At 39.9% G+C, this 24,515-nt stretch overlaps 2 protein-coding genes across 13 annotated transcripts in view; both read left to right on the top strand.

Annotated features, from left to right (window-relative positions):
- The window catches only part of LOC147145542 (ras and Rab interactor 2-like), a 34,084-nt gene extending 30,328 nt beyond the window's left edge, over window positions 1-3,756 (top strand). For 3 of the 4 annotated variants that reach the window (XM_086034165.1, XM_086034166.1, XM_086034167.1), the window contains exons 12-13: window positions 117-280; window positions 1,486-3,756. In XM_086034165.1, the coding sequence (XP_085890291.1) occupies window positions 117-280; window positions 1,486-1,845 (524 nt within the window). In that variant the 3' untranslated portion in view covers window positions 1,846-3,756. Of the gene's footprint in view, window positions 1-116; window positions 308-1,485 lie in introns of all 4 variants that reach the window. The other variant, XM_086034168.1, reaches the window with a different exon arrangement.
- A 5,139-nt stretch (window positions 3,757-8,895) lies between these two features.
- LOC147145541 (NACHT, LRR and PYD domains-containing protein 14-like) lies at window positions 8,896-23,646 on the top strand. 9 transcript variants are annotated; one of them, XM_086032308.1, is made up of 10 exons: window positions 8,898-9,172; window positions 11,781-13,404; window positions 15,387-15,731; window positions 17,802-17,969; window positions 18,063-18,233; window positions 18,346-18,561; window positions 19,035-19,208; window positions 20,996-21,169; window positions 21,363-21,423; window positions 22,196-23,646. In XM_086032308.1, the coding sequence occupies exons 2-9, from the start codon at window positions 11,795-11,797 to the stop codon at window positions 21,376-21,378; spliced, it is 2,874 nt and encodes a 957-aa protein (XP_085888434.1). In that variant the 5' UTR covers window positions 8,898-9,172; window positions 11,781-11,794; the 3' UTR covers window positions 21,379-21,423; window positions 22,196-23,646. The 9 variants fall into 9 exon arrangements, 8 of the variants coding, with proteins under 8 accessions (XP_085888432.1, XP_085888434.1, XP_085888428.1 ...); XM_086032306.1 differs by having other exon boundaries at window positions 8,897-9,246; window positions 21,363-23,646; XM_086032302.1 differs by having other exon boundaries at window positions 21,363-23,646.
- Window positions 23,647-24,515: the final 869 nt, after the last annotated feature.

Here is a 24,515-nt window from a genome sequence, read left to right as displayed (position 1 = left end):
TGTTTGTAATGCTGCATTACAATAATTCTGCAATGTCAAACCAAACCACACCTTAATTACGCCATTGTTCCCAGTCTTTCATACAATGTTCATATTTTCTACCTCTTCTATCCTAGGAGGTTACTACCTGACAAGTGCCTATGGCGCGATGGCCCTCATCAAGAATTTTCAGGAGGAGCAAGCAGCGAGGGTGCTGAGCTCTGAGGCCAGAAACACTTTACATCAATGGCACCGCCGTCGCACTTCTCAGCGTTCAGCACCCACAGTGGATGACTTTCAGGTAGCACACCTGACCTGATCCCAGGCTGTGAGTTGTAGCAATTTTAAATAGATCCTTATTCCTTCTGTCTTTGAATGATGCAATTGGTAAAAAAAAAAAAAAAAAGCCACACTTTATGGACAAACGTAGTGGCACATCTGCCCATTACATACAGTCAGGTCCACAAATATTTGGACAATTGTCAGCATTCCAGCTCTGTACAACACCACAATGGATTTGAAATGAAACAATCAAGATGTGCTTTAGGTGCTGGCTCTTCTTTAATTCGAGGTGATTTTGATCCCAATCAGGTGAACAGCGTGGGAATTACACCACATTTTGCATGTGCCTTTCACTTTGTAAGGGTGGTATCTCATTGAGCGGCGAATGCTTCCGAAGGTAGCGAATGTTAGATTCCTCAACTTTTCCGCTGAATATCGTCGAAAATCTGTACGATGTCTCTCATTAGCAACATTTAGTAACTTTTAGCGATGCTTAGAGGCAACTTGTGAATGTTTTTGAAAGTGTTTGCAAAAGACCGAATGCTAGCATTTGGGACACTACTTAGCAACTATTTGCCATTTTATCAACTGCTGGTGAAGCAGGCGTATCTATGGACCCTACCCAATGAAGTGGTGCATGAACCTTCTTCAGTATTCCGTTTTCTGTGGTGCACCATCGAAGGTGGATATGTGTTCAAATTTAACACTAAAAATGATATTACTTACAGAGTGGTGCAGTACGGGGCCTGTCTTCAATTTTTTCTTTCTACATACTATAGGTAAAAGCAAAGAATTATCCAAATTTGAAAGTCCGGGGGGCAAAGTTTGAAACCTAAATTCTTTATTAACTCATTCACTGCCAGGTATTTTCAGAACCTCTTTTACCCTAACGTTTGAAAAAAATTGAAAATTGAAAAAAAAAAATCCTGGGATTGAATGACTGGACTGTGAAAAGACAAGTAAATTCATCAATGGCAGTGAATGACTTAATACGGCTTTTAATTGATTACCGGTATTATGTAATTAATATAGTTTAATTTAGTATATTTGTACCGGTAGTTCACAGTAACATTAGCACATGAGATTCCAGATCAGAATCTGTTATCATTTACATTTTATTTGAACGTTTAAAATGTGCATGCCAGAATGTATGCTTTTCCGGCTGCTTGTTTGAATTTCCTGTTCACAGAGTCATAATACAAGATTTTTGTTCTTTTCTTTTAGAACTATCTACGTTTAGCCCTGCAAGATGTGGATACAGGCTGCACAGCTAAAACCTTAATGGTCCATTCATACACCACCACAGAAGAGGTCTGCTCACTTTGTGCTTACAAATTCAAGGTTTCAGAGCCTGACAACTACGCACTCTTTCTGGTCACTGAGGACACCTGCCAGCAACTGGCCCCTGACACGCACCCTCAACAAATAAAAGCTGAACTTCACAGCCGACCTCGAGCGAAGACTTTCCAGTTTGTCTACAGAAGGGTGCCTAATCTAAACCTTTGTATACCTGCCTGCGTTATTGATCAAGTTGAACAAAGAGGGAATACATCCCAACTGGCAGCACTTGAATTCAAACACTGATATTCAAGTTGTGTTCTGGTGCTTAAACAAGCTTGACTGATGATGCATTTTAATGGAGCTGCCAAGTGGGAGGTTGAACTCTGGGAATGTGTTTTGAGTGTCAGAGTGAGCCCTTGAAAATGTATTACGCTAAAACAAATTAATTTGTTCATGGCAACATTTTAGAAAAGATACTGTAAGTGAAAGAGGTAATGACAGGTTATGCAAAGTGTTGATTTGCAGGAAATGAGTAAGTTTGAGATGCCGAAGAAAGTTGGTTTTTTTTGGGGGTTTGTTTTTACAAATTTGGATATGCGGACTGTCTGAAAAGCAGCAGCGACATACGATAAAAGCATTTTATATATTTAACTTTTCCATTAACTGCTGTAATTCCATTCTGCCTTCAAAAGGAAGTTTAAAATAGTGTATGCTACCGCAAGCATTCAGATCACCAAGTGATGAGCTGCGTAAATGAACATGAACCGTGTAAAACAGCATCACAACATTGTAACTATTAATGTTTTACTCTTGTTCCTTAGCAATTGCTGGTCAATTGTGACTTGTATTACAATGAATACATGTTTTATATTCAAATGATTGTCTTTATATCTCTAGCTCTAAGGTAGCAAAGATTTGTATTCTCAATTAACAGTTCTGCTATGGACTTGATGCAGGACTTTTTTGTTGTTGTTTTCTTTCTCATGAACAGGTATAAACTTTTCTCCAAACAAGGGAACATGACAAGATTTCAAATACATTTCAACATGACAAAACAATTTTGCAGCTTTGAAGTGAGCGCAGTGATCTCGGTAAAAGGAAGAAGTTGGGAGCTGTCGGTAAACTTCCTCGGTCATGGAAGTGAATAAAAATCTCACGGCATCATGATGAGTCGCTGATTGTTCTCAAAGTGGATTCTAAAAATATGTATTGAGTAAATGCAATACGACGAATATGTGAAATTTGGTATTATGAGCTCTAGCCCACTCATAATAGAGTATGAGTGGTAGAAATTGGAGCCATATGTTAAGGGACATTGTTTAAATGAAAGCTAGGCTTTGGGTATGTATTGGTCCCAAGTTTTGCAGTTATGCAACTGTGTCTCTATACAGTCAACCATCTAGTTTGATTGTTTGCTCCTCTCTTTGGTTCCGCTCTCTTCATTTAAGGCCACAATCTCTTGTTTGCGCTAGGCTCTCTGTGCTTGGCTGACGCACCCAATATGTTAACACAGAAATTTGTGCTGAAACGCCACGAGATGTGACACATTGAATCCTGACGGGGCCCCTCATTCCCTGAGCGTGAAGTTTTCGTGAGACGCGAATTTCCTGGACATCTCGTTTGAAAATGTCACACTTTTTAAATGCGAAATTAACTTGTGTTGTGGTTCCAGCAGTTACTAATCATCGCCAGTGATGTGTGTGTGCGCCTCGGTCGTCTAACAGGCTACTTTGAATGACATGTCTTTTGGCATATAGTAAATCCCAATCCAATAAAAATTTAATATGAATGCTGTGCACATGACTGAACGCATGTTTAGAGCCAGTGCAAATTGAGTGTGCAATGCCTTAGCATGCAGACATGAACCTTGCAGGTGAAAAGGTCAGCTGGCACTCATCCTTTTTCACCAATTGATATAAATAATAATACATTTTATTGGTATATAGCGCTTTAAAAAACACTCAAGACACTTTAAATGGTAAAAAAAAAAAAAAAGTGATAATCATCTTATCACAATGTTGATGTACGGCTGTCAGCGTTAATGTATTTTACTAGAGACAATACACTATTGGACAGTTGGTGAGAGTACAATATATGGTCAAGGTGTGCCCACCCGCAACGTACCCTCTACACTAGCACGAGTCAGCCATAACGTGCGCAAGAGGAATTGCGCATGCATATATTGCAGAGATAAAATAAACAACCTTACTGAGATTTGTGCTGTCTTTTGTGTGTGAATGTACTTTGAGTGGGGGAAAAATAGCCCTTGCGACCACTTCCTTTTTGTGACATGCCATTGCACCCATGTAATTAAGAGCCCTCTATACGATTAAAATGCACCAGTTAAACTTACCAATACACTGGCGGAATGTCAATGCAACACATTACTGTTAATCAAATCCCACGCTGTCTAAAATATAATGTAGCCTTCCACCGGAATGACTTAAGTTGAACCAGAAGTTCATTGGGTTCACTGTAAAATACAATGTTAACAGCTCTCAAAAACTCACGTTTACTCTATGATGATATCCATGTATTCTTTCACATGAGTCAGCAGGTGCACAGTTCAGCTGCAGACATTTCGTATTTTGTGAAACGAACAGCTAATACGTTGTGCCATCCACGTAATCCTCAAATGTAACGATGCATAACATGAGTAATTTTCTACATGTAATTGGTCATTTCTACCAATTTTTCAACTGAATATATTTTGAGTGCTAAGCGCTTGGTGCTCAGGTACCAAGCGTGTCAATACGAAAAAATTGAGTACCACGACATCCAACCATCTCATGAGAACAAAGGGCTGAGTGAACTATATTAAATCATAGAATATTGCAAGAAGGTTTGATTTAAAGCATATATCATTTTGAACTGGAATTGAACAAGTTCATATTTGGGCTGTCATGTCACACTCCTGGACCATATACTTTCTGAGAAGGCGTTCCCAGGCCAGCTGGGAGACAGTCTCCCCAGCATGTCCGGGATGGTCCCCGAGGCCTCCTGACGGTGGGATATGCCCGGAACACCTCACCAGGGAGGCGTCCAGGAGGCATCCTAACCAGATGCCCGAGCCACCTCATCAGGCTGACAAACGGCAGCATTGGAGGAGTTCAACCCTCACTGGAAATGAAACAGATTTACTGACGGCAATACGGACCGAACCCTGACATCGGTGGTACAGGGACCGAACAGCCTGTATTAGGGGTCTCGGTACCCCGTACTCCTGAAGCAACCCCCGCACAACTCCCCGAGGGACAAGGTTGAACGCCTTCTCCAAGTCCACAAAACACATGTAGACTAGGGTGAGCTCACATGCACCCTGAAGGACCCCAACGAGGGTGTAGAGCTGGTCCACTGTTCCACGGCCAGGACGAAAACCACATTGCTCCTCCTGAATCTGAGAGTCGACCTCCCGGCGGACCCTCCCGTCCAGCACACCTGAATAGACCATACCAGTGAGGAGTGTGATTCCTCCATTATTTATATTGTAGCTATTTTCTCTGTAGACACTATTTGTAACTGCTTTTGCCAATGTTTTACATGAAAATTCAGGATTTCTGGGATGTAATTGGCCTATTTAATTTACACATTTATTCAAAGTAAAACTGGACATTGAATTACATTAAGACTTTAAAAGTTATAGCAATAATTAAGTGTGAAGTCAAGTTTAAGTCCTTGTACAGCAATTTAATGACATTTGTCTATTTCTGTCCTTCACCTATTATACATAACTTGCGAATGAAATGGCATTGACTTTTCACATTTGAAATATCATTTTTATTCATGAATATGTTGCAACCATTAGCTAGATACAAAAAAAACCCCAACAAAACCATTTAAATAAACTGATCAACTGGTCGACTGGTTAGCTCGTCCGCCTCACAGTGTCGATGGTTCGAATACAGGCTCTGGCCTTCCTGTGTGGAGTTTGCATGTTCTCCCCGTGCCTGCGTGGGTTTTGTTCGGGTTCTCCGGTTTCCTCCCACTTTCCAAGAACAAGCATGGTAGGTTAATTGGACATTCTAAATTGCCCCTAAGTGTGATTGTGAGAGTGTATGTTTGTTTGTCTCTCTGTGCCGTACGATTGTCCGGCAAATAAATACATTACATAAATCAAAAACAAAGGGCGACATTTTAAGAATCTGCACCTATGAATGAACTGTTTCGCCATTATTATCAAAACGTCATACATGTCCTGTTTCATGTGTTTTTCTGTCCCATATTTAATGTCCTTGTACTCCAGTTGAATAAAGTCCTGGTCCTTCTCAGCCATCCAATTGTGAAAATCTTCCCAAAAGTTTTTGATATGTATTCAATCAAAAAATAAATGTTCCAAAGTCTCTATATCAGAATTACAAAATACACAACCGTTTTGTTCCACATTAAATCTCTGTTTCAAAAAGTCACCACACGGGTAGATATTATTTATCATCTTAAAATGTGTTTCTTTTGCTTTTGGTGATATGGGTAGAGTGAGGTACTTTGTTCTAATTCTAGCTTTAATCTCTTGAGTGTATTCTTTTAACAGATTATTACTTTTTACAGGTCATGGAAATAGATTGGATGTAAGGTTACCTCGTAAGAATTTATTTTATTTTTTTTATTTTTATTTTACTAATTTATTTATTTTTTATCAACAAAATTAACCTCATCTATAATACGTGATGGCATTATTGGCATTCTTCTATCATATATCAGCATTCCTTTCACCATTTTTACCATAGCTTGCGGTATTGCTCGAATTACTACAGCATATTGTTTTTTAGTACATCTTAAATCAAATTTAGCAACCAAAGCCTCATAAGAAAGAAGTTCTCCTGATTTGTCCGATATATGAAGAATCGACCAAATACCCTTCTCCACCCAATCACGATAAAACAAGAATTTTTTTTCTCATTAGAACATATCTATTGTTCCAGATAGGAACAGAATGTGGAGTAAAATTATGATTATATATCAATTTTGAATACAAAAGGACCTGCTGATGAAACTTGGACAATTTAACTAGTATCTTAGAAATACAAAAAAAAACACTTTAACAAAAAATCAATACCACCACATTTCTCAAATATTTTTTAGGGAATATAGAAGCAAAAGTTATCCATAGTACCTTTCTTCAATTGTTACAACCACTTAAGTTTTCTCATACCATTCATTGCTTTGTAAACAATTACATTTAGTCCCCCTTCTTCAAATTATTTTACTGTATCCCCTTTTCTTATATAATGATGTTTGTTTTTCCAAATGAAATTGAAATTTCTTTGATTTATTGATTTGATCCAATGATCCGAAATAAATCAAGTGAAAGCTGGGTATATAAATCTGGAGAGTACCTCCATTTTGGTAATCAAAATACAACCAAAAATAGACATATCTCTTTGCAACCAGGAATTAAGTATAGATTTGCATTTATCTACAACTGAAGCAACATTCAGTTTTCCTCTGATTTTGTAATATTTGGCTATAATCACCCCGAAATATTTCACCTTTTTTCAAATTTAAATATAATCCTGATGCTTTAGAAAACAAACCAATTTTTGTAGTTACCAAAGGGATCTGTTCTGATTTCTTCAGAAATATTGTTGTATCGTCAGCTAATTGAGTTATTGTCAAATGATTACCCAATACATTCAAAGGCTCAATTTCAGGGCTATTCTTCAGAAAAATAGCTAACAGCTCTGCAACCAAAATAAATAATAAGGAGGAACAAGGACATGCCTGCCTTATCCCTCTTTTAACCTCAAATCTCCTTGTTCCTGTAGGAAGAGAAACGGAACTATTAATATCCTTATATATCATATTGATTACCTTAATAAATCTTTTACCAAATCCATAGTATTCAAGAGACTTTATTATATTAGTATGCTCTACAGAGTCAAAGGCTTTGTAAAAATCTAAAAATAAAATAAAGCCATTATCTTCAATCAATGATCCGTTATCAATCAAATCAGGAACCAATCTAATATTATGATGTATGGATCTGTCCCTAATGAATCCAGGTTGTGTTTCACTTACTATCTGTCCAATATTGGTTTTTAACAGATTAGCAAAAACATGTGTCAGCAATTTGTAGTCAACATTCAATAAGATTGTCTGAGATTGTCTATAATTTTATCTTTCCCAGGTTTGGGTAACAACGTAATAACACCCTGTTTCATCGTTGGCATCAAATCATCCTTTTCAATACATTCTTTTAGACCATGTCATGTCATGTCATCTTCCAAACCGCTTATCCTATATAGGGTCGCGGGAAGTTGCTGGAGCCTATCCCAGCCGTCAATGGGCGAAGGCAGACTACACCCCGAACTGGTCGCCAGCCAGTCGCAGGGCACACATAGACACTGTCACTGAGCGGGAATCGATCCCACGCTGCCCGCACACAACTCAGGCGTGTGTACCACTACACTATCAGCGGACTCTTTTAGACCATTAAATAATATTTCTTTTATATCACTCCCAAAAAACTTATAAAAATTTTAGGTTAAACCATCTTGACCAGGTGCTCTCCCCGCTGACATCTGCTTTATAGCTGCATCTAATTCTTTCATTTGAATCTCAGAATCACATAATGTTTTGAATGTCAAATCAATTTGCGTAATGTTATGTTTTATATTCTCCAAAAAGAACAATGTATCTATATCTTTGTGCTTTGACGAGTATAATTTAGAATAGAAATGGTAAATTTCTTCAGAGAATAATTTTGTGTTAGAACATTCTATATCATTACTCATTAAGACATCAATTGTATCCCTTATTTGTCTTCTTTTTTCAAGTCCGAAAAAAAATAAGATTAATTTTTCTCTCCTTGTTCTATCCATCTCGCCCTGGATCGAACATCTGGATCGCAACTGAATGCGCCTTTTGCCTTTTGAATGTAGAAGTTATCTCCTTTGGTTTGTAAATCTAATCTTTTTGTTTGATCGACATCTGATAAGTCAATTTTTCTACAAATGTCATTTATATCTTGAAATAATTTGATTTCAGTATCTTTTTGTCTTTTTTTGTCTTTGTCTGTATTTGCCACATTTGATAGATAAACTCCTAACGTTATATTCAAAATATTCCCATTTCCAACAATGAGTATCTAACTTTGTATCGTTTTTCATTTCTGCCAGTAAGTTCTTCACTTTTTGTACAAAATCATCATCATCCAATAAATCTGAATTAAATTTCCAATAACCTTTTTGAAACGTTGAATGACTTCCAACTTTTAGAGTAATATCAATAATACAGTGATCAGTAAGCGGGGCAGCAGATATTGACACGTTAGCTACCATGTCAACCACTTCAGGAGACGGATACGAATCTTTAAATCACGGATATGCCTTTTTGACAGCGCGCGTGTGATTGTAAAAAAGCACGTTATGAGCGCAGTCCATTTTCTTGTACTTTACGAGGCATCTGTGACACATCCAATATGGCAGACGCGCTGAAACAGGTCCACCCGCTGAAAGCGGTTTCTATTTCATAGAGGCGTCTATGCCCTGGTCTATCTATGTCAGTGTAAGAGAAAGTGAAAGTTGCTCTAATACAGTATTTCTTTCCTCCTTACTGGCTTCACGAGACGACGGGGACTGTACTGCTTTAACCGAACTACGTATTTTATCTGCTTCATTCAACAAATTGTGAGGTAAACGTGTGCAGTCGTGTAGTCTATTTTGTACTTTGGTTCTTGTGGCTGATCAAAACAAACACTATCTTACCGTAAGTACCACTCAATTGGAAATTGATTTCAAAGTTAATGTGCGACCCTAGTGAGGACAAGCGGTTAGGATAATGTACGTATGTATGTGCATTTTTAACGTTACGTATAAATGTATTTATAAAAATCCCAGACTGATACCGCAATCATAACTACAATGCTAAGTCAGCATCCAGATTTCCAATATCTGATTCTACTCTACATTACGGTAACTCGCTTCAAATGCGCTGTGAACTAATTTTGGAGAAATTAGGAAATAAGTGACTCCATGAATAACACCTCTTGTTCATGAGGCAAATGGCCGCGCCTCCTATCCGTTCTATCCATGTTCGGTCAGTCACTGGAGGGACCGATTACAAACTCTCCATTGGAAATCATTGTACTTTCATTGCTTATAACGTCAAAAAACTGGCACCAAAATGTATGTGGACATCCCTACTAATGACTACTTCAACATATCAACAGGATTAACCTCTCCTTGTCTGATTTATATGAGAATGAGGAAATGTGGAAGTGAGCAGAGCTACATAGATTTATGCTGCTTCTTTGCTGATCACGGATCAGATCCATGGCTTCCTGCTGCCCGCCACCATCTGCCTGTTGCCACGACTTTAGCGTAGGCAGGGAACACCCTGAATTGGTTGCCAGCCAGTCGCAGGGCACACAGAGACAAACAAACATCCGCACTCACAATCACAATCACACCTAGGGTCAATTTAGAGTGTCCAATTAAGCTACCGAGCATGTTTTTGGAATGTGGAAGGAAACCGGAGTACCCGGAGAAAACCCACGCAGGCACGGGGAGAACATGCAAACTCCACACAGGGAGGCCGCGGCCGGGATCGAACCCACGACCTCTGAACTGTGAGGCGGACGTGCTATCCAGTTGGCCACCGTGCCCCACGCCTTGCTGCAACATACCTGATTCAAATGATCAGCTCATCACCAAGCTCTGAAGGAGCCTGATAGTATCCTGACCATTTGAAACAGGTGTGTTGCAGCAGGGAGAATTGGAAAACATGCAGGAAAGCGGCCCTCCAGGACCAGAGCTTGACACCTGTGGTCTATGTAACCGTCTATTTTCGCGGTGAGGCTACAATGACCGAGGCGATGTTTCTGGAACAATAGTATTGTTAGATTGAGTTGTTGTTGTTTGGGGGACTGATTTGAGTGAGGGAACAGGTGAGAGGTAGTGACATTTTCGCTATGTTAAGCGACTGAGACGGCCGGGCTTAATGCATCTCCTTTAAATGCGGCGAGGCGCGAGGTACTCAAAGGTACAGGTCCAAAAGTGTCCTTTAAAAGCCCGTTTTAAACAATTTTTCCTCCCATACAAAATGGATAAATGGACGGCAGATAAATGGACGGCGGAAGTGTACGCTACGCGATAAACGAACCGGGAATTTTTAGTAAAATGCCCACCTCTGTTTAATATCATATTCGGTCCATATGTGCTGCATATTTTTATTTTTTTTATGATGGTGTCGAAACTGACACCTTTGCTATTTTTAGACACAGCGGGATACTGTATCAACATATCGCCCAACCCTAATCCTGCTAGTATTTTGTTGAACTAATACAAATTAAACAAATATGAAGTTATTTCACTGCTATTTATCGATGTTTTAAGTGCTTGCCGTGGTATCATTTAATTTTTTGCCTTCTTTTAAAGTTTTTAAACCAATTGACCTGTTTTGTCAGCCTATGTTGGTTGCAAACAAAGTTCTTGATACAGCAAAATATTTTGCAAATATATCTTGAGTCGCTGTCAATCTTTACACCATATGAAACAACGGTATGCCAATCGAGACGACTATACATCAGCAAAGAGGATCATGCTGCACTGCACCAAAAAAACGTGTTGTGACCAAATCCTGTACTGATGTGACCAAGTGAATAAGTTGGCAGCACAATACTACCAGTGCAAATGTTAGTGTAGAGACCTGCTCAACACCCAACCCAATTAATGAGTTGCTTTGATTGTATTTCTTTATTAAATTTGTACTGGTCCGGTCAGGTCAGCATCAGTAAGGTTTGTAGTAACCTGACACAGCGGCATAGTAGCCTGTTAATGCCGGACCCGGCGGGTAAATAGTGAGTGTTGGAGTTAGGAAGGACAGCCATCTGTAAAGCCTGTTCCAAAACTCATATGGAAATGAGCCTTAAACAAATGGAGACTTTTGCACCCTTAACAGGAACATTTGGAGTAGGCTCATTCAAAATGTTGACTCTGAATAGAAAGTAATTGTTGCCCTCATGAAAATGGTAACACAAGTCCCACGCATCAAAATGGATCTTAATCGTCCTACAGAAAGAGTAAAGTTAGAGATTAAAATTTAAATTAACACGATTAAAAAAAAAACGCTTTAACTCTGACTGTAGTTAATTGATCGCAATTAATGCACTATTTTGCCGCCCCTACTGTACTATGTGCAGTATGTAGACACATTTCCTTCATCTTGTGTCTGTTTTAGACAGGATGATGTTGCGCTGCTAATGTGAAAACCAATCATTTCTTTTTTTTCTTTTTTTCCAGCAATAATTGCCTACATGGAGAAAAAGAATGTCCAACGTCTCCAAAGGTCCCTAAAAACCACACTGAAGAAAAAATATCACAGACTTTGGGAAACATATCCCATACTACCATCAAGACTTTGCTACAAGAAAGACATCTGGCCTCCTGATATCCAGCAACACGAATTTAGCTTTGTGGATAAATCTGGCTTGCATACTTGGACGTTTTGTCAAACAATTCCACTTGCAGACATTATTGATTGTGACTGTAAACATGGTACTAGCCAAAGAACAATCATTGCGATTGGGATATGTGGAGTTGGGAAAACCACAGCAGTGCAAAGTTTTGCTCTGGACTGGGCTGAGGGCAATGGGCACCAAGAAATTCACCTCCTCTTGCCATTTTCTTTGTGGGAGTTCAATTTGATACATCACAAAGTAAGCCTAATTGAACTTATCCAGATGTTTTACCCAAATTTGGAGAGGCTCGATGCTTCCATCCTGAATGAAAGTAATATTTTCTTTGTTTTTGATGGATTGGATGAGTATCTTTTCCCGCTCGATTTCAGCTCTCCGACAGTGAGTGACATTTTGGAAGTTGCCACAGTGGATACTTTATTGACAAATTTGATCAAGGGCAATTTGCTTCCCAATGCCCATCTCTGGATAACAACCCGGAATAATGCGGCAGCAAAAATCCCACATTGTTATTTGCTGAAAAAAACGGAAGTGCAAGGATTTGATGACGACCAGAAGGAGTTGCATATTAGGACTGTCATTGGTAGTGATCGTCTCACCCAAAAAGCCATCGACCATGTGAAAATATCAAGAAGTCTCGACTTCCTTTGCCAGATACCACCAATCTGCACCATCATGGCTACTGCCTTGAAGAATCTTCTAAAAGCAGATGATGATTTCAAAATAACCCCTTTGACCTTGACCCAAATGTATGGAGAGATTGTCAAAATGGCAAACGCTCAATTCATTTCCAAGCTGAGAAAGGTGGCAGTGGATCGACTGGAAGAAACGTTTGATTGCGGCGTGTTGTATCACGTTAACTTTTCGCAGAATAACATAAGTGTTGAGGAAGCCTCACTTTTCTCCAAAGAATCTCCACTTGTGTTGAGGGAAGAGAAAGGACTGTATAATACCACTGTGTTCCGCTTTGGTCATTTGAGTGTTCAAGAGTTCCTAGCTGCTGACTGTCAACTATGGAACATGGCTCCTTTTGTTTCCTCGTATCTGACGTTGGTGGACCAGACACTTGCGAGCACAAACGGAAAATATGATGTCTTTCTCCGCTTCATCTTTGGACTCATGAAGGAACAAGGATCCATGGAGCCCTCCGGTGTCCTTGCATACACAAAAAGGATGATCCTGGAGAATGTTTTTTCTCACAGTGCTGTGGTCTTGTTCCACTGTCTGAGGGAGTTTGACCTTCGAGCTTTACTTGGGGAGGTAACTTTTTTTTTTGACACAGGCTTGTCCCCAGTCCAGGATGTCACGCCAACACAATGGGCAGCCATGGCACACATAAGAAGAACTTTTGAAGGGTCCCAAGAAATATTCAACATGCCAGTGTCCATACGATGTGATGAGCAGCTTCTCAGGAAGCTACCAGTCATTTTGAAATCAGAGAAAGCCATGTAAGTCAACTTTCTTTGGAGTAAGATTTGGAATTGTATAACAGATTATCGAGATATCGCTGATCTTACTTCTTGTCCCAGTAACTCGTGTTTAACGAAGGCTTAATGACAACTTGAACAGCCAAGAATTTTCTTAAATTCAGACATGCTTTTAACAAGTAGAAGATAACAACCCTACTCTAGTAATTTCCTGCAAGATTTATATGCTAGTCACAGGCAAAAGCAATACAATACGTGGATTGTTTTCACCGACAAAGGCGCGTTGCATCATGAAATGCCCGGATGTTCAGAATTATCAATAAGGTATTTCATAAGCGCAAAAGTGCCCTTTTTTTCCCAGAGCACTTGCCCCGCGAAATGTCTGTGCACGCCACTGGTCAATCCAAAAATTGTCTATACAACCAAATGTTCTATGCGCCTTAACTACCCTAAACACGGCATTCTGATTAATATTGTGTTTGGGGAATATGAGTTAAGGCAGGGATGTCCAAACTACGGCCCGCGGGCCATCCATTTTTAATTGGCCCCAAGAATTTTTAAAAAATAGAATAGAATATGGCCCACACTTCAACTTTTGCCTGAGGGTATTGCACTTCTTAGTTTTAACACCAGGGGGAGCTACTGCCAAGGCAGTTGCTCCACCAAAAAGGACAATCAGAATGAATTTACCCCAAGTTACTCAATATGGCGGAACCAAAGAAGCGAAAGGTAGAAAGTGAGTGCAGAAAATTTCAGACACGGTGGTAGAGTGACGTCATTATGAAACAATCAGCCCAACTCCTTACTGTGGGTCACAGTCCCTTTTTTTTATTTATTGAAAATGCCTCCAAATGTGGATGATTTCTTTTTTCCCACTGAATCCGTCGAGTTATCTTCCGCATGCTCCTTAAAGGGGAAGTCAACCCCAAAATTGTATTTACAATAGTATGTTCTATACGCCTTCAGTAGTCTAAACATGGCATTCTGATTAATATTGTATTTGCGGAATATGAGTAAGCAGCTAAATCCACACGTTTGTAGCCATCTCAAGGGGCAGACATTTTATCACTTCTGTCGACTGAAAATGACATAACAGCTGCTCAGGTAACGACCAATCACGGCTCAGCTGTTTCTTAAGCGGCTAAGGATGGACTGGTCCCACTTGGGTTGGCCTGAAATACTGACAGAAACTTGATGACAGAATGACGATGCCCACCTCTGGATATTAATCTCTTAAATGTTCTTATCCAAATATAGCTACAATAACGATAAATCATTCATCCGCACAGGAAATAATGAACACCCATAGCGGGGGCTGTTCAAGGAGTCATATCAGCACACAGGCACACATCGAAACGCTTCAAAACTACTTTGGCATGATAGTCTGTTGCAGATTAGATTCCCATCAGTCAAACAACATCACAACATTGTTTCTTCATATTTTTAATGCCAGAGTGGTAAAGAACTGAACAGTAGCATTTGGTAAGACAAAAATGGCTACTATTATTGGAAAGAGTCTTAAACGTTGGTGTATAAACCACCATGGCAAAGCATTGTAAACCTCTGTTCATTCATCACAATTGCCAGACAGAAAAAGATACAGACGGATGAGGAAGATTCAACATTTATTTACATTCACATTTCTTTTGTCAATATCATGGAACCGATACATAGAGGCCAAGTCCGGTAACCAAGCTACCGGAAAGCGAAACTAATGAGAGACAGGACATGCGATCAGCCAGACAGAAATAAATGTTCTCGTCACTGTCACTTTTTAATTCGAGAAGTGTTTCCATGTCAATACTATTGTGGCAGGCTTTTAGTTTGACACCTGTTATGTAGATTGTATGCCGTATAAACTCATGACAAAACTTTTTTATGTCTTTTCACAGTCCGGCCATTCAATCCCAGGAATTTACTCATATCTTTTTTTTCTATTTTTTTCCAAACGTTCATAGGTCAACTTTGTCTTTGTCTAAATGACATTTCCCATCTACCCACAGGCTGCGATTTTCCAACCTGACCAACAAGTGTTGTCCAGCCTTGGCATCTATAATGAGCACACGAGAATCGTACCTGAGAGAGCTTGACTTGGGATACAACAACATCACTGACGTTGGACTCAAGACGCTTGTGGAGGGCCTGAGCTGTCAAAGTTGTAGCTTGAAAAAGCTCAGGCTCCTTTGCTGTGGGGTGACAGCACAAGGCTGTGACTACCTTGCTAATGCCTTGAAAAAATGTTGCCAGCTACAAGAACTGGATCTCAGCGGCAATAATTTAGGAGACAAAGGACTGAAGCATCTTGCCGACGGTTTGAAATGCCTTGAATGCCACCTACAAGGACTTAAGTAAGTGTTGTATAACAGTTAATACAATTTAAATCACAACGAAGTTACATTTTGGCATTGGTGAAATTTTAGGATGAACATTAGAAATTAGGGGGGCACTGATCGATCGGAATTGGCCCGAATTTCTACATTTTGGGGGGATCGTGATCGGTCAATTCCTTGAAATAAAACCGATCTTGCCCACCAATCTCATCTCCATCCGGAGAGGTCCGAAAAAGTCAGCCATGGTCCTGTTCTGCTGTGAGATGACTAAAAGTCAAATCAATCAATCACAATCACATTTTATTTATATAGCACTTTTCATACATAAAAATGCAATTCAAAGTGCTGTAAAACATTCAAAGCAAAACATTAAAAAATTATATATAATAAAAAATAAATAAATAATTAAAAAAAAAGAAAAAAATCGCCTAGGACGGACGCCCGTTTTGTAGGCAATAGACGAGAAACACGGACAAAAACCGAAAAATAATCAGACTAAGCATAGTCGGAAGGCCATTTTTTTCCATCAATGTAATCGTCTATTTGGGTTAACTGCACAATACCCACCGTGGCGTACCCATCTGGAACACTTGAGGTCGAACGCGTGAGTGAGAGTGTGTAAGAGAGAGCAAGCTCACTCACATTTTCTGGCAACGCGAGCAACTTTTGCTGTGCGTGGGAATAACGGGCTCTGTCGCATGTTTTACTACTAGGGATGGAGCAACAAATGATTGGTTGGGAGGAAACTAATATTATTACATATTTGTAGACTGGCAGTATGAGCGAAAAATAGCATGACAGATCATAAGAAAACTTGGCTTCAAACTTGAAAAATGGTCAAACTCCCTCAGTGCACTACATTAGGACCCACCAGAAAGACAGTGTCAACGAGCATCACTGTGGAAAAAATCGAGCACGTCAAGTCGAGTCCCGACTAAATTTCAAGAAAGTCCAGTCAAGTTATCAATTGGTCTCAAAAAATTGTAAGTCAAGCCATACAATCTCGTTCATCTACAACTTCTATTGGAGCGATGATAACATCTTTTCACCGATCATCCCACATTTACATTTGTAAAAGTTACGTGAACAACTGAGAAGGAAATAAAATAAATGGATGTATACTTGGATTAATTACAAAAATATATATGTTGTTTTTTGTTTGCACGAGTATTTGCAGCTGACAATGTGTAACACTAAATACTGAAATCTGTATGGAAGTAAACAGTGATGATCATCAGATAAATATATACAAAAAACACAACCGTTATGGGTTATGCACTTTGTAAGGTGTTGCTTAATGACGTTTTTTATTTATTTAATTGCATTAGTTTACGGATAGATTCGGCACATGAAATATTGGAGCCGCGCTGACGTTGTAGCAATGGCTCGATCCACTTCGGCAGTGTGTGATGTTTCCACGCTAAAACATTCTCAGTTGCATTATTTTGAATGGCCCAATTCCAGCCTGCGTATTGTCGATCGCTTTGTGTTCTCAATTTAATGCGTAATTGACACGAAGCTTCGTTAATTTTTGACTAGCTATCGTGAGCTCAGCTATGAAGCGATCAAAGCTTACCTGCGCCTGTGGGTTTGATGGTGGCGGATGAGGACAAATGTAGTTGTCTCTTATTTTTGAGTGACAAACCTTGGCTATTGCCATGCTCTTTTATCAAAAAACAATCCTTGAATCCAAATTTACTGATCTTCGGAACTCCTTCCATAATCCAGTATTCTACATGTTTCTCTGGACTCTGCACGGCACATCATTTAGTGCATTTCCAGGTTTGCACGAATGACACAAAAATATTTTTCTTAAAAAAAATGTCCCGATGCTGGAAATGCAGATTTGCAAATACAGTATTAATTTGCCAAGTCATGCAGTTCAAGTCAAAGTGGAGTCGAGTGGTTTGAATAGCACGTCAAAGTCAAGTTTTTTTTTTTAATAGCAAGTTCCAATTCCTAAAATAGATTTGCATGTGATTACAGCGAGGTCATGTGACTGGAGCCCCCCTCCCCCACTCTCGCTGTTTGATATGGTTCCTGTGCGCTTTGTACTTTCATGTCTCCGTGTAATTCTTGTCGTTACAGAATAAGTCAGTGCAATTTTGGTGAAAAGGGCTGCTATTCTTTGGCGTTGGCTTTGCAGAGAAATCCCCACTATATGAAAGAGTTGAATCTGGGCATCAATATCATTGGGGACAAAGGGGCCAATGAGCTCCTCAGCAGATATGATATATCACAGTTAACCAAACTGGAGTGAGTCCTCTACTACTCATTTTATGATGCCCACTATATTTGGAAGGAAAAACTAAATCCGAGGACATTTTGTATCGTTTTACCTCTCTGCAGGATGAATTGCTGCGGAATCACCGTATTAAGCTGTAAAAAGATAGGGGAAGCTTTGAAGTCGGAAAGCAGCACCCTGGTGGAGCTCAATTTGAGCAACAACCAACTAACAGATGCTGGCTTTGGGCTCATCTGCGCAGGAATGTATGCATGGTCTCGTCTGGAAAAACTAAAGTAAGGGTTTCTTAGTGTGATTTTTACTGCTTTGCACTCGCCGTGGAAAAACATACAGAGAGTGTTATTTGTAAGCTCTCATCTTCGAAATGCTAAATTCTCTCCTCCTCAGTGTGTCAAGATGTGGAATTACTACTTTGGGCTGCTTTCCAATTGCGAAGCTCCTGATTTGTGTCTCCCAGCTCTACTCTGACTGGCAAAAGCAAACGGAGTGGCAGGCAGCGGAGCTGAGGGAGCTCGACCTCACCATGAACAGCCTTGGAGACACTGGAGTCAACGAAATTTCAACCGGACTGAAGAATCCTTACGGCCACTTGAAATCTCTCCAGTGAATGACTTTTGAATCACAATCATGGCTTGTACATTATTAGCCTGGAAATCAAAATGTGTTTATTTGCTGCGATGGATACTTTGTGAGGAACGTCACTCTTCCATCCTCATTCAAAATGAGAGAGACGATAGTGTGTTATCATTCAGCATTAAAACAGTTTTAAATAAGCAGACACACACACAGAGTCATTAAAACCCCAGCAGATGACGGCACCGGAAACATTTATTTCTTAAAGAAGAGGGTTTTTTTTTTTTCTGACATCACGATGTCTGCTCTTCACTGAATGGTTCACTTTGCTGTCTGTTTGCCCCGCCTCAGAAAGGCGCTTGATTGGATTGTGACTCAGTCGCTGGTACAGTGATGAGTTTGGATTTCCAGGCTAGTACATTATTCCATGCAACATTAGCATAACATATTATGAACATGTTATGAACATTTTCTTTTTCCTTTTTTGCTTTTCTGCATTTCAGCCTGAGCCACTGCAATCTGACCGATGAATGTTGCGCACAGCTTGCGTCGGTGCTTGCATCAGCCGACAGCATGCTCAGCGAGCTGGATCTGTCTGACAATGACCTCCAGGATAAGGGAACAAGAAAACTCTGCGTGGGACTGAGAAATGCTCAATGCAGACTTGTAAAATTAGCGTAAGTTGTCTTTTACCCCTAAAGTAAAAAAAAAAAAAAAAAAAAAACTGTAGCAAGTGGCATGCATGTTTGTGCATACCTAAATGAGTCACAGTGATCAATATTTCAGAAATTCGCTTTTGGCATAATCAAAAGGAATGATCTAATTTTTCCAACTATATAGCGCTAGGCTGCTCATAATGTTGCTATTACACATTCCATCATTACCACTGAGCTTGGTAGATACAACTTGCCCCTTTGAGGGCCATGCCTAAACTCAACGCTAAGCTAGGAGGGTCAAAGTCATCAGCAGATTGCATGTATGTGGACAGCAAGAAAAGCCAAAGCCCAAAAATCATTATGCCGCATACAGTTGAACGCCGTACAATTAGTACAAGGGAACTGTGAGTTGGCCTAACCTTTCACAGGTATTTCTTTTTTTCTAGCTTTTTTTTCAAACGCATGCTTCGTCGTTGACAAAAATGTTAACCTCATGAAAATCGGTTGAGAAATGACCAAATCACGACTTCTTTTCAATGTCCATGCATTGCCTTGGGTGGGAAAGTTGCCCCTGCCAACATGGCCGCCACATAGGCACGGCGATCAGCTGGGCTGCCTCAGCGCGCTGGCGTCTATCTTAGATCATTATGCAGTATGCTACTTGAACAAGGACTAGTTTGACACCTGTGAATAACTGTAATTGTTTTCTCACCAAAATAACTCTAAAAAAAAAACCGCCTGAGCATCTACAATTTTGTTTGTACAAACGCATCAACGTTGTGCGGGGTCAAGAACAGGGGATGTCTCCTATTGTCTTACAATTTTGAAACATTTGAGCACTTGCTATTTACGGTGGATATAAAAAGTGTCCACACAACCGTTCAAATGCCAGGTTTTTCCGATATTAAAAAATGACATGAGAAAAAGATAAATCATTTGAAAACCTTTCCCACTGACCTATATGTTTTGCAACACAATTGAAATCATTTTTTAAATCTTTTGAAGAGGGGAAGTAAAAATGAACAACTATGGATGCACACCCTTTTGTATTGGGGTGTGACTGATTTCAGAATCAACCAATCACAGCTGTCACAATTGAAAGTGCCATTGATTAACCTAAATAAAGTTCAGATGTTCTTAGTAGACTTTTTAAAAAAAAATTTTTGGTGTGTTCTATTAGAAGTCCGATGGTTTTATGCTGACTTTTTGGAACTGTTTATAATTCCCGCTGCCTTGACTAAGGCCCCAGTTCCATCTGGAAAAAAAAGAACAACAACCCTAGAGCATGATTTCAACACCACTTTTGGTCATGAGCAGTGTTGTTTTTGTGCCAAACATGAGTTTTGGAATTTGGGGCAAAAAGCTAGCATTTGTTTCATGAGACCATAACACGTTCAGCCAGTATGAATTTGGAAGATTTTGTTAGGGTCCGCCTGCTAGAACATCTGAACTTTATTTGGCATTCGTCAAAGTGGTGGCTGGTATGGGCAGACACCCGATTTTAATGTAATTAGTTACAGTAATTCTTAACACATAAACAGCCCCAGGTATACTATTGTGTTAACATGTTCAACCATGTCATTTGTTTCTATTTATTTCCCCTCTCAAATATTTTTTTTTCAATTAAGTTAATGGTGGAATACGTTTTGAAATGATTTGTCTTGTTTTTTTCTCTTTAAACCTGACATTTGAACAGGGGTGTGTAGACTTTTTTATATCCACTCGATCTTGTTTTTATAGTTTATGACCAACTGCAGGGACAGTGATCTGTTGTGTAAATATTTCACGGCACTTTTCTTTTTGCTCAGACTAACAAACTGTGGCCTTGGCTCAAGAAGTGTTCCGTACCTGACAGCTGCCCTGAAGTCAAACCCAAAGCATCTTACTGAGCTGCTTCTGATAGGCAACAAGCTGACCAATGCTCACATCGCACAGCTCATTGAACTCACAAAGAAAAAGGAATACGCATTGCATACAATAGAGTAAGTGTTGTGAAATGCTGATTTATACAATCATTTCCGAATTGGCTCGTTAACAGATTGTCCCGTAATTGTGGGTTGCACTTTAAATGACTGCATAATGTGCATCATTTACCAATACTCTCATACTGATATTCTTTTAGCAAAATGTTTCAGTCAGACTTCATCCAATTTTCCCTATTTTCTCATCTTTCAGTGTCTCAGAAGACTGAGGTGTCAAAGTCAAAGGTGGATCACAGGCCTGATTCACACCGCAAGTATTAGTGCTCAGTTATATATCATTATAATTAAACAGATTAAAAAATATATTGATTTTCTCACGCTTTTTTTTCAAGCTCTGCAATAAGGCTTGCTATGTTCATTCCAGAAGAAGTGCCCAATGAGGCAGTGTTGTGATTAGGTTCTGGGGGATTCTTAAGGCCGAGGTACACCAATTCGACGTCGGTAAGCGTCTGATTACGCCGTCTGATTGATGTAGCGAACACTGTCGTAACATCGGACCCTGTCACCCTGATTGGCTGTTAGCTAGCAAATCGGCGCTCGGAGCACCAACGGGAAGTGACAGTGTGGATAAACAGTGAGCACGCCGTTGCTGCCTTAATCGTTTTACAAGTATAAGAGTGAGGGTTAAGTATTTAACTGTGTCAAGAACTTGACGGTTTGCTTCGCGTGGGAGTTCATCGTGAGTGAACTTTCTAACCATGAGGAATAGTGACTACCGCCGCCGATGGTATGAAGGGCTATTACATCTCACGCATGCGCAGAAGCGTCGCTGTGTGTCGTTGCGGTGTATTTTTCCAGCGTGACGTGCCGTCGGCGCCACGGGGTAAGCGTCGGTCACAGTTGGCCAACGTCGAATTGGTCTATCTAGGCCTTTTGATATTGTGTCCACAGGAGTGAATTTAGTGCACCCCTTCTCATATGTGGTTTTTTTTTTTACTACTTTTGACAGCACACCGGGACTTTACAGTACCCTTCTATTTCTCTCTTGCACTTTGTGATACATGCCTGGCCCTCCCTCTCGCCTAGGGTTGTGTCAAGTCGTGAACGAAACAGCCCTTCGAGCTGGCTCTTGGACGTGAACGACGAGAGCCGCTGTTCTGCCAAATTGTCCTACCCCATCAAAACGTCCTACTGAAGGCTGATTTGACTCATTTGGCTAATACAAAAGCCACATCCAATACGGTGGATGCGCTGACATATTGCTTCGACCGGGCCACCCAGTTCAACGGGTGTCTGCTGCAGAATTGAGAAGAAAAAGGACAAGAAAATGTGTCTTGATTTGAGATGTCCAATGAGTTTGTGGCTCTTGTGAAAATCTTCTATGAAATGGTTCAAATGGCTTTTTAGTTGCCGGCACTAATGGAATACGTCCCTTCTCGGTCGCCTACAGTGACTAGGGATGGGCGCATCCATCCTTTGGTCTCGATATATCAATACTCCAATGCTACTCATTTGGTATCTATTTCCTTAAACAAATTTCGATACCAACTTAAAAAAATGTGAGCTCACGCACCATTTTCAACTGTGGTTGTTGGTTGTTGACTTCACTACGCAATTGTGCAGAACCCCCCCCCCCCCCCCCGCCCCATACCTAATGGAAGATTGGATTGGTCCATGCCCATGGTGACGTGAGAGTCAAACCCGCATTTTTTTTTTATATACAGAGAAGAAACGAGAGAAAGCGAAGCGTGCTGCTAAAGTTAGTGCAAGGTGCCAATTGTGTGATAAACATGTTGCAGTCATTTGTCATTTGTACAAACATCAGAAAATAGCACATCCTGAGAGCCAGAGTGAGCTTGAAGAAAGACAGGCTGCAGCAAAGAAAGACCAGTCTCCTGCACCATCCGCTGTTCGGCAAAATTCCCTGCTGGAGAGTTTGCAAAAAATTTATCCAGGTACAAAATGCCAGTACAGTGATATAGACAATGCCTGTATTATGTCTGTTCCTGAGTCCTTAAATATTATGACCACAATCCAATTGTAACATGTCACACACACACACACACACACACACGGGTAAAAATGATCATAGTAGTTGACGCCAAAATTTTAAGTGTGTTGAATGTGCATATATTTTCAGGCGTCTTCAAGCTTGATTAAGCCATCTTAAAAAAAAAACAACAACCTTATTTTTTTTATGTGGATGAGAAGGTAGCAAAAGTTTCTCCAGAATTTGTGTCTAAAATATGAGATGTACAATCATGTGGATTTTGCAGGACATTTTATTTTTACACCGAAAAGAGAATATTTCAATTATGATGTTTTGATATTGGTCTTCATCTGTAACATGTTTCCTTACATCTAGATGATGATTTTCCCATTTCCTTAATTACAATACTGTCTATCACAAACTAGGAATGTGCAAATGTGCATTATTTTGTTCATTTATTTATTTAGTGTAGTTATTGTTTGTTTTACTTTATTTTTATTATGTAATGGACACCATATGGACAAAATAAATGTGTTATGAATGGCCAGTATTTGTCATGTGAATTGCCTGTGTAAAAATAATTTGACTGAAATGAATTGCCACGAGGGCGGCACGGTGGTCAACTGGTTAGCACGTCCGCCTCACAGTTCAGAGGTTGTGGGTTCGATTGGGGCTCCGGCCTCTCTGTGTGGAGTTTGCATGTTGTCCCCGTGCCTGCGTGGGTTTTCTCCGGGTCCTCCGGTTTCCTCCCACATTTCAAAAACATGCATGGTAAGTTGATTGGACTCTCTAAATTACCCGTAGGTGTGATTGTGAGTGCAGATGTTTGTCTCTGTGTGCCCTGCGATAGGCTGGCAACCAATTCGGGGTGTCCCCCGCCTACTACCCTAAGACAGCTGGGATAGGCTCCTGCACGGCCCTTGTGAGGATAAGCGGTATCGATAATGGATGGATTTTTTTTTTTTTTATACAAAGTATTTTGATGTAAATTTCGACTTTAACAGTGACATTTTGGTAAGGTAGCTTTTAATGCAATAATGTCCTATATTTTATGTTTTAAAGAAAATCTCCCGGCATCCTAAAATGCACCTGATTCCATTCCGCGTAACAGGAACCGGAGATTTACAAGTCCTCTTAATGCTATTGTGAGGCAGCAACTTGCATTTTTAATGACATGAGCATAACAGCATCAATTGTACATTCCACAATGATGTGATTTCATATAACCATAAAACAAGCGTACATTTACCCAACAAGTAAACATAGTTTATGTTCTAAACCAGGAAACTTGGATAGTAAACTTGTTGCACTACACTAAAAGCCGATGCTGCACAACAGATGGTTGGATTCGGATTTCTTTGTCAAGTCAAGACGACTTGACTTGACTAGATTCAGACTTTTTTGCACACATTTTAG

Source organism: Filicampus tigris, chromosome 6 (genome assembly GCF_054856515.1).
Source record: "Filicampus tigris isolate MCC_2025a chromosome 6, RoL_Ftig_1.0, whole genome shotgun sequence".
In the NCBI taxonomy this organism is placed as follows: domain Eukaryota; kingdom Metazoa; phylum Chordata; class Actinopteri; order Syngnathiformes; family Syngnathidae; genus Filicampus; species Filicampus tigris.
The sequence above is the reverse complement of the archived record's forward strand: the minus strand, read 5'-3'. Positions and strand labels throughout refer to the sequence as shown.

Coding starts and splice junctions, on each gene's coding strand:
- LOC147145541 (XM_086032306.1), top strand. CDS start 11,795: ATGGAGAAAAAGAATGTCCAACGTCTCCAAAGGTCCCTAAAAACCACA. Junction 17,970..18,062: donor TCACAGTTAACCAAACTGGA/GTGAGTCCTCTA, acceptor ACCTCTCTGCAG/GATGAATTGCTGCGGAATCA. Junction 18,234..18,345: donor TCTCGTCTGGAAAAACTAAA/GTAAGGGTTTCT, acceptor TCTCCTCCTCAG/TGTGTCAAGATGTGGAATTA.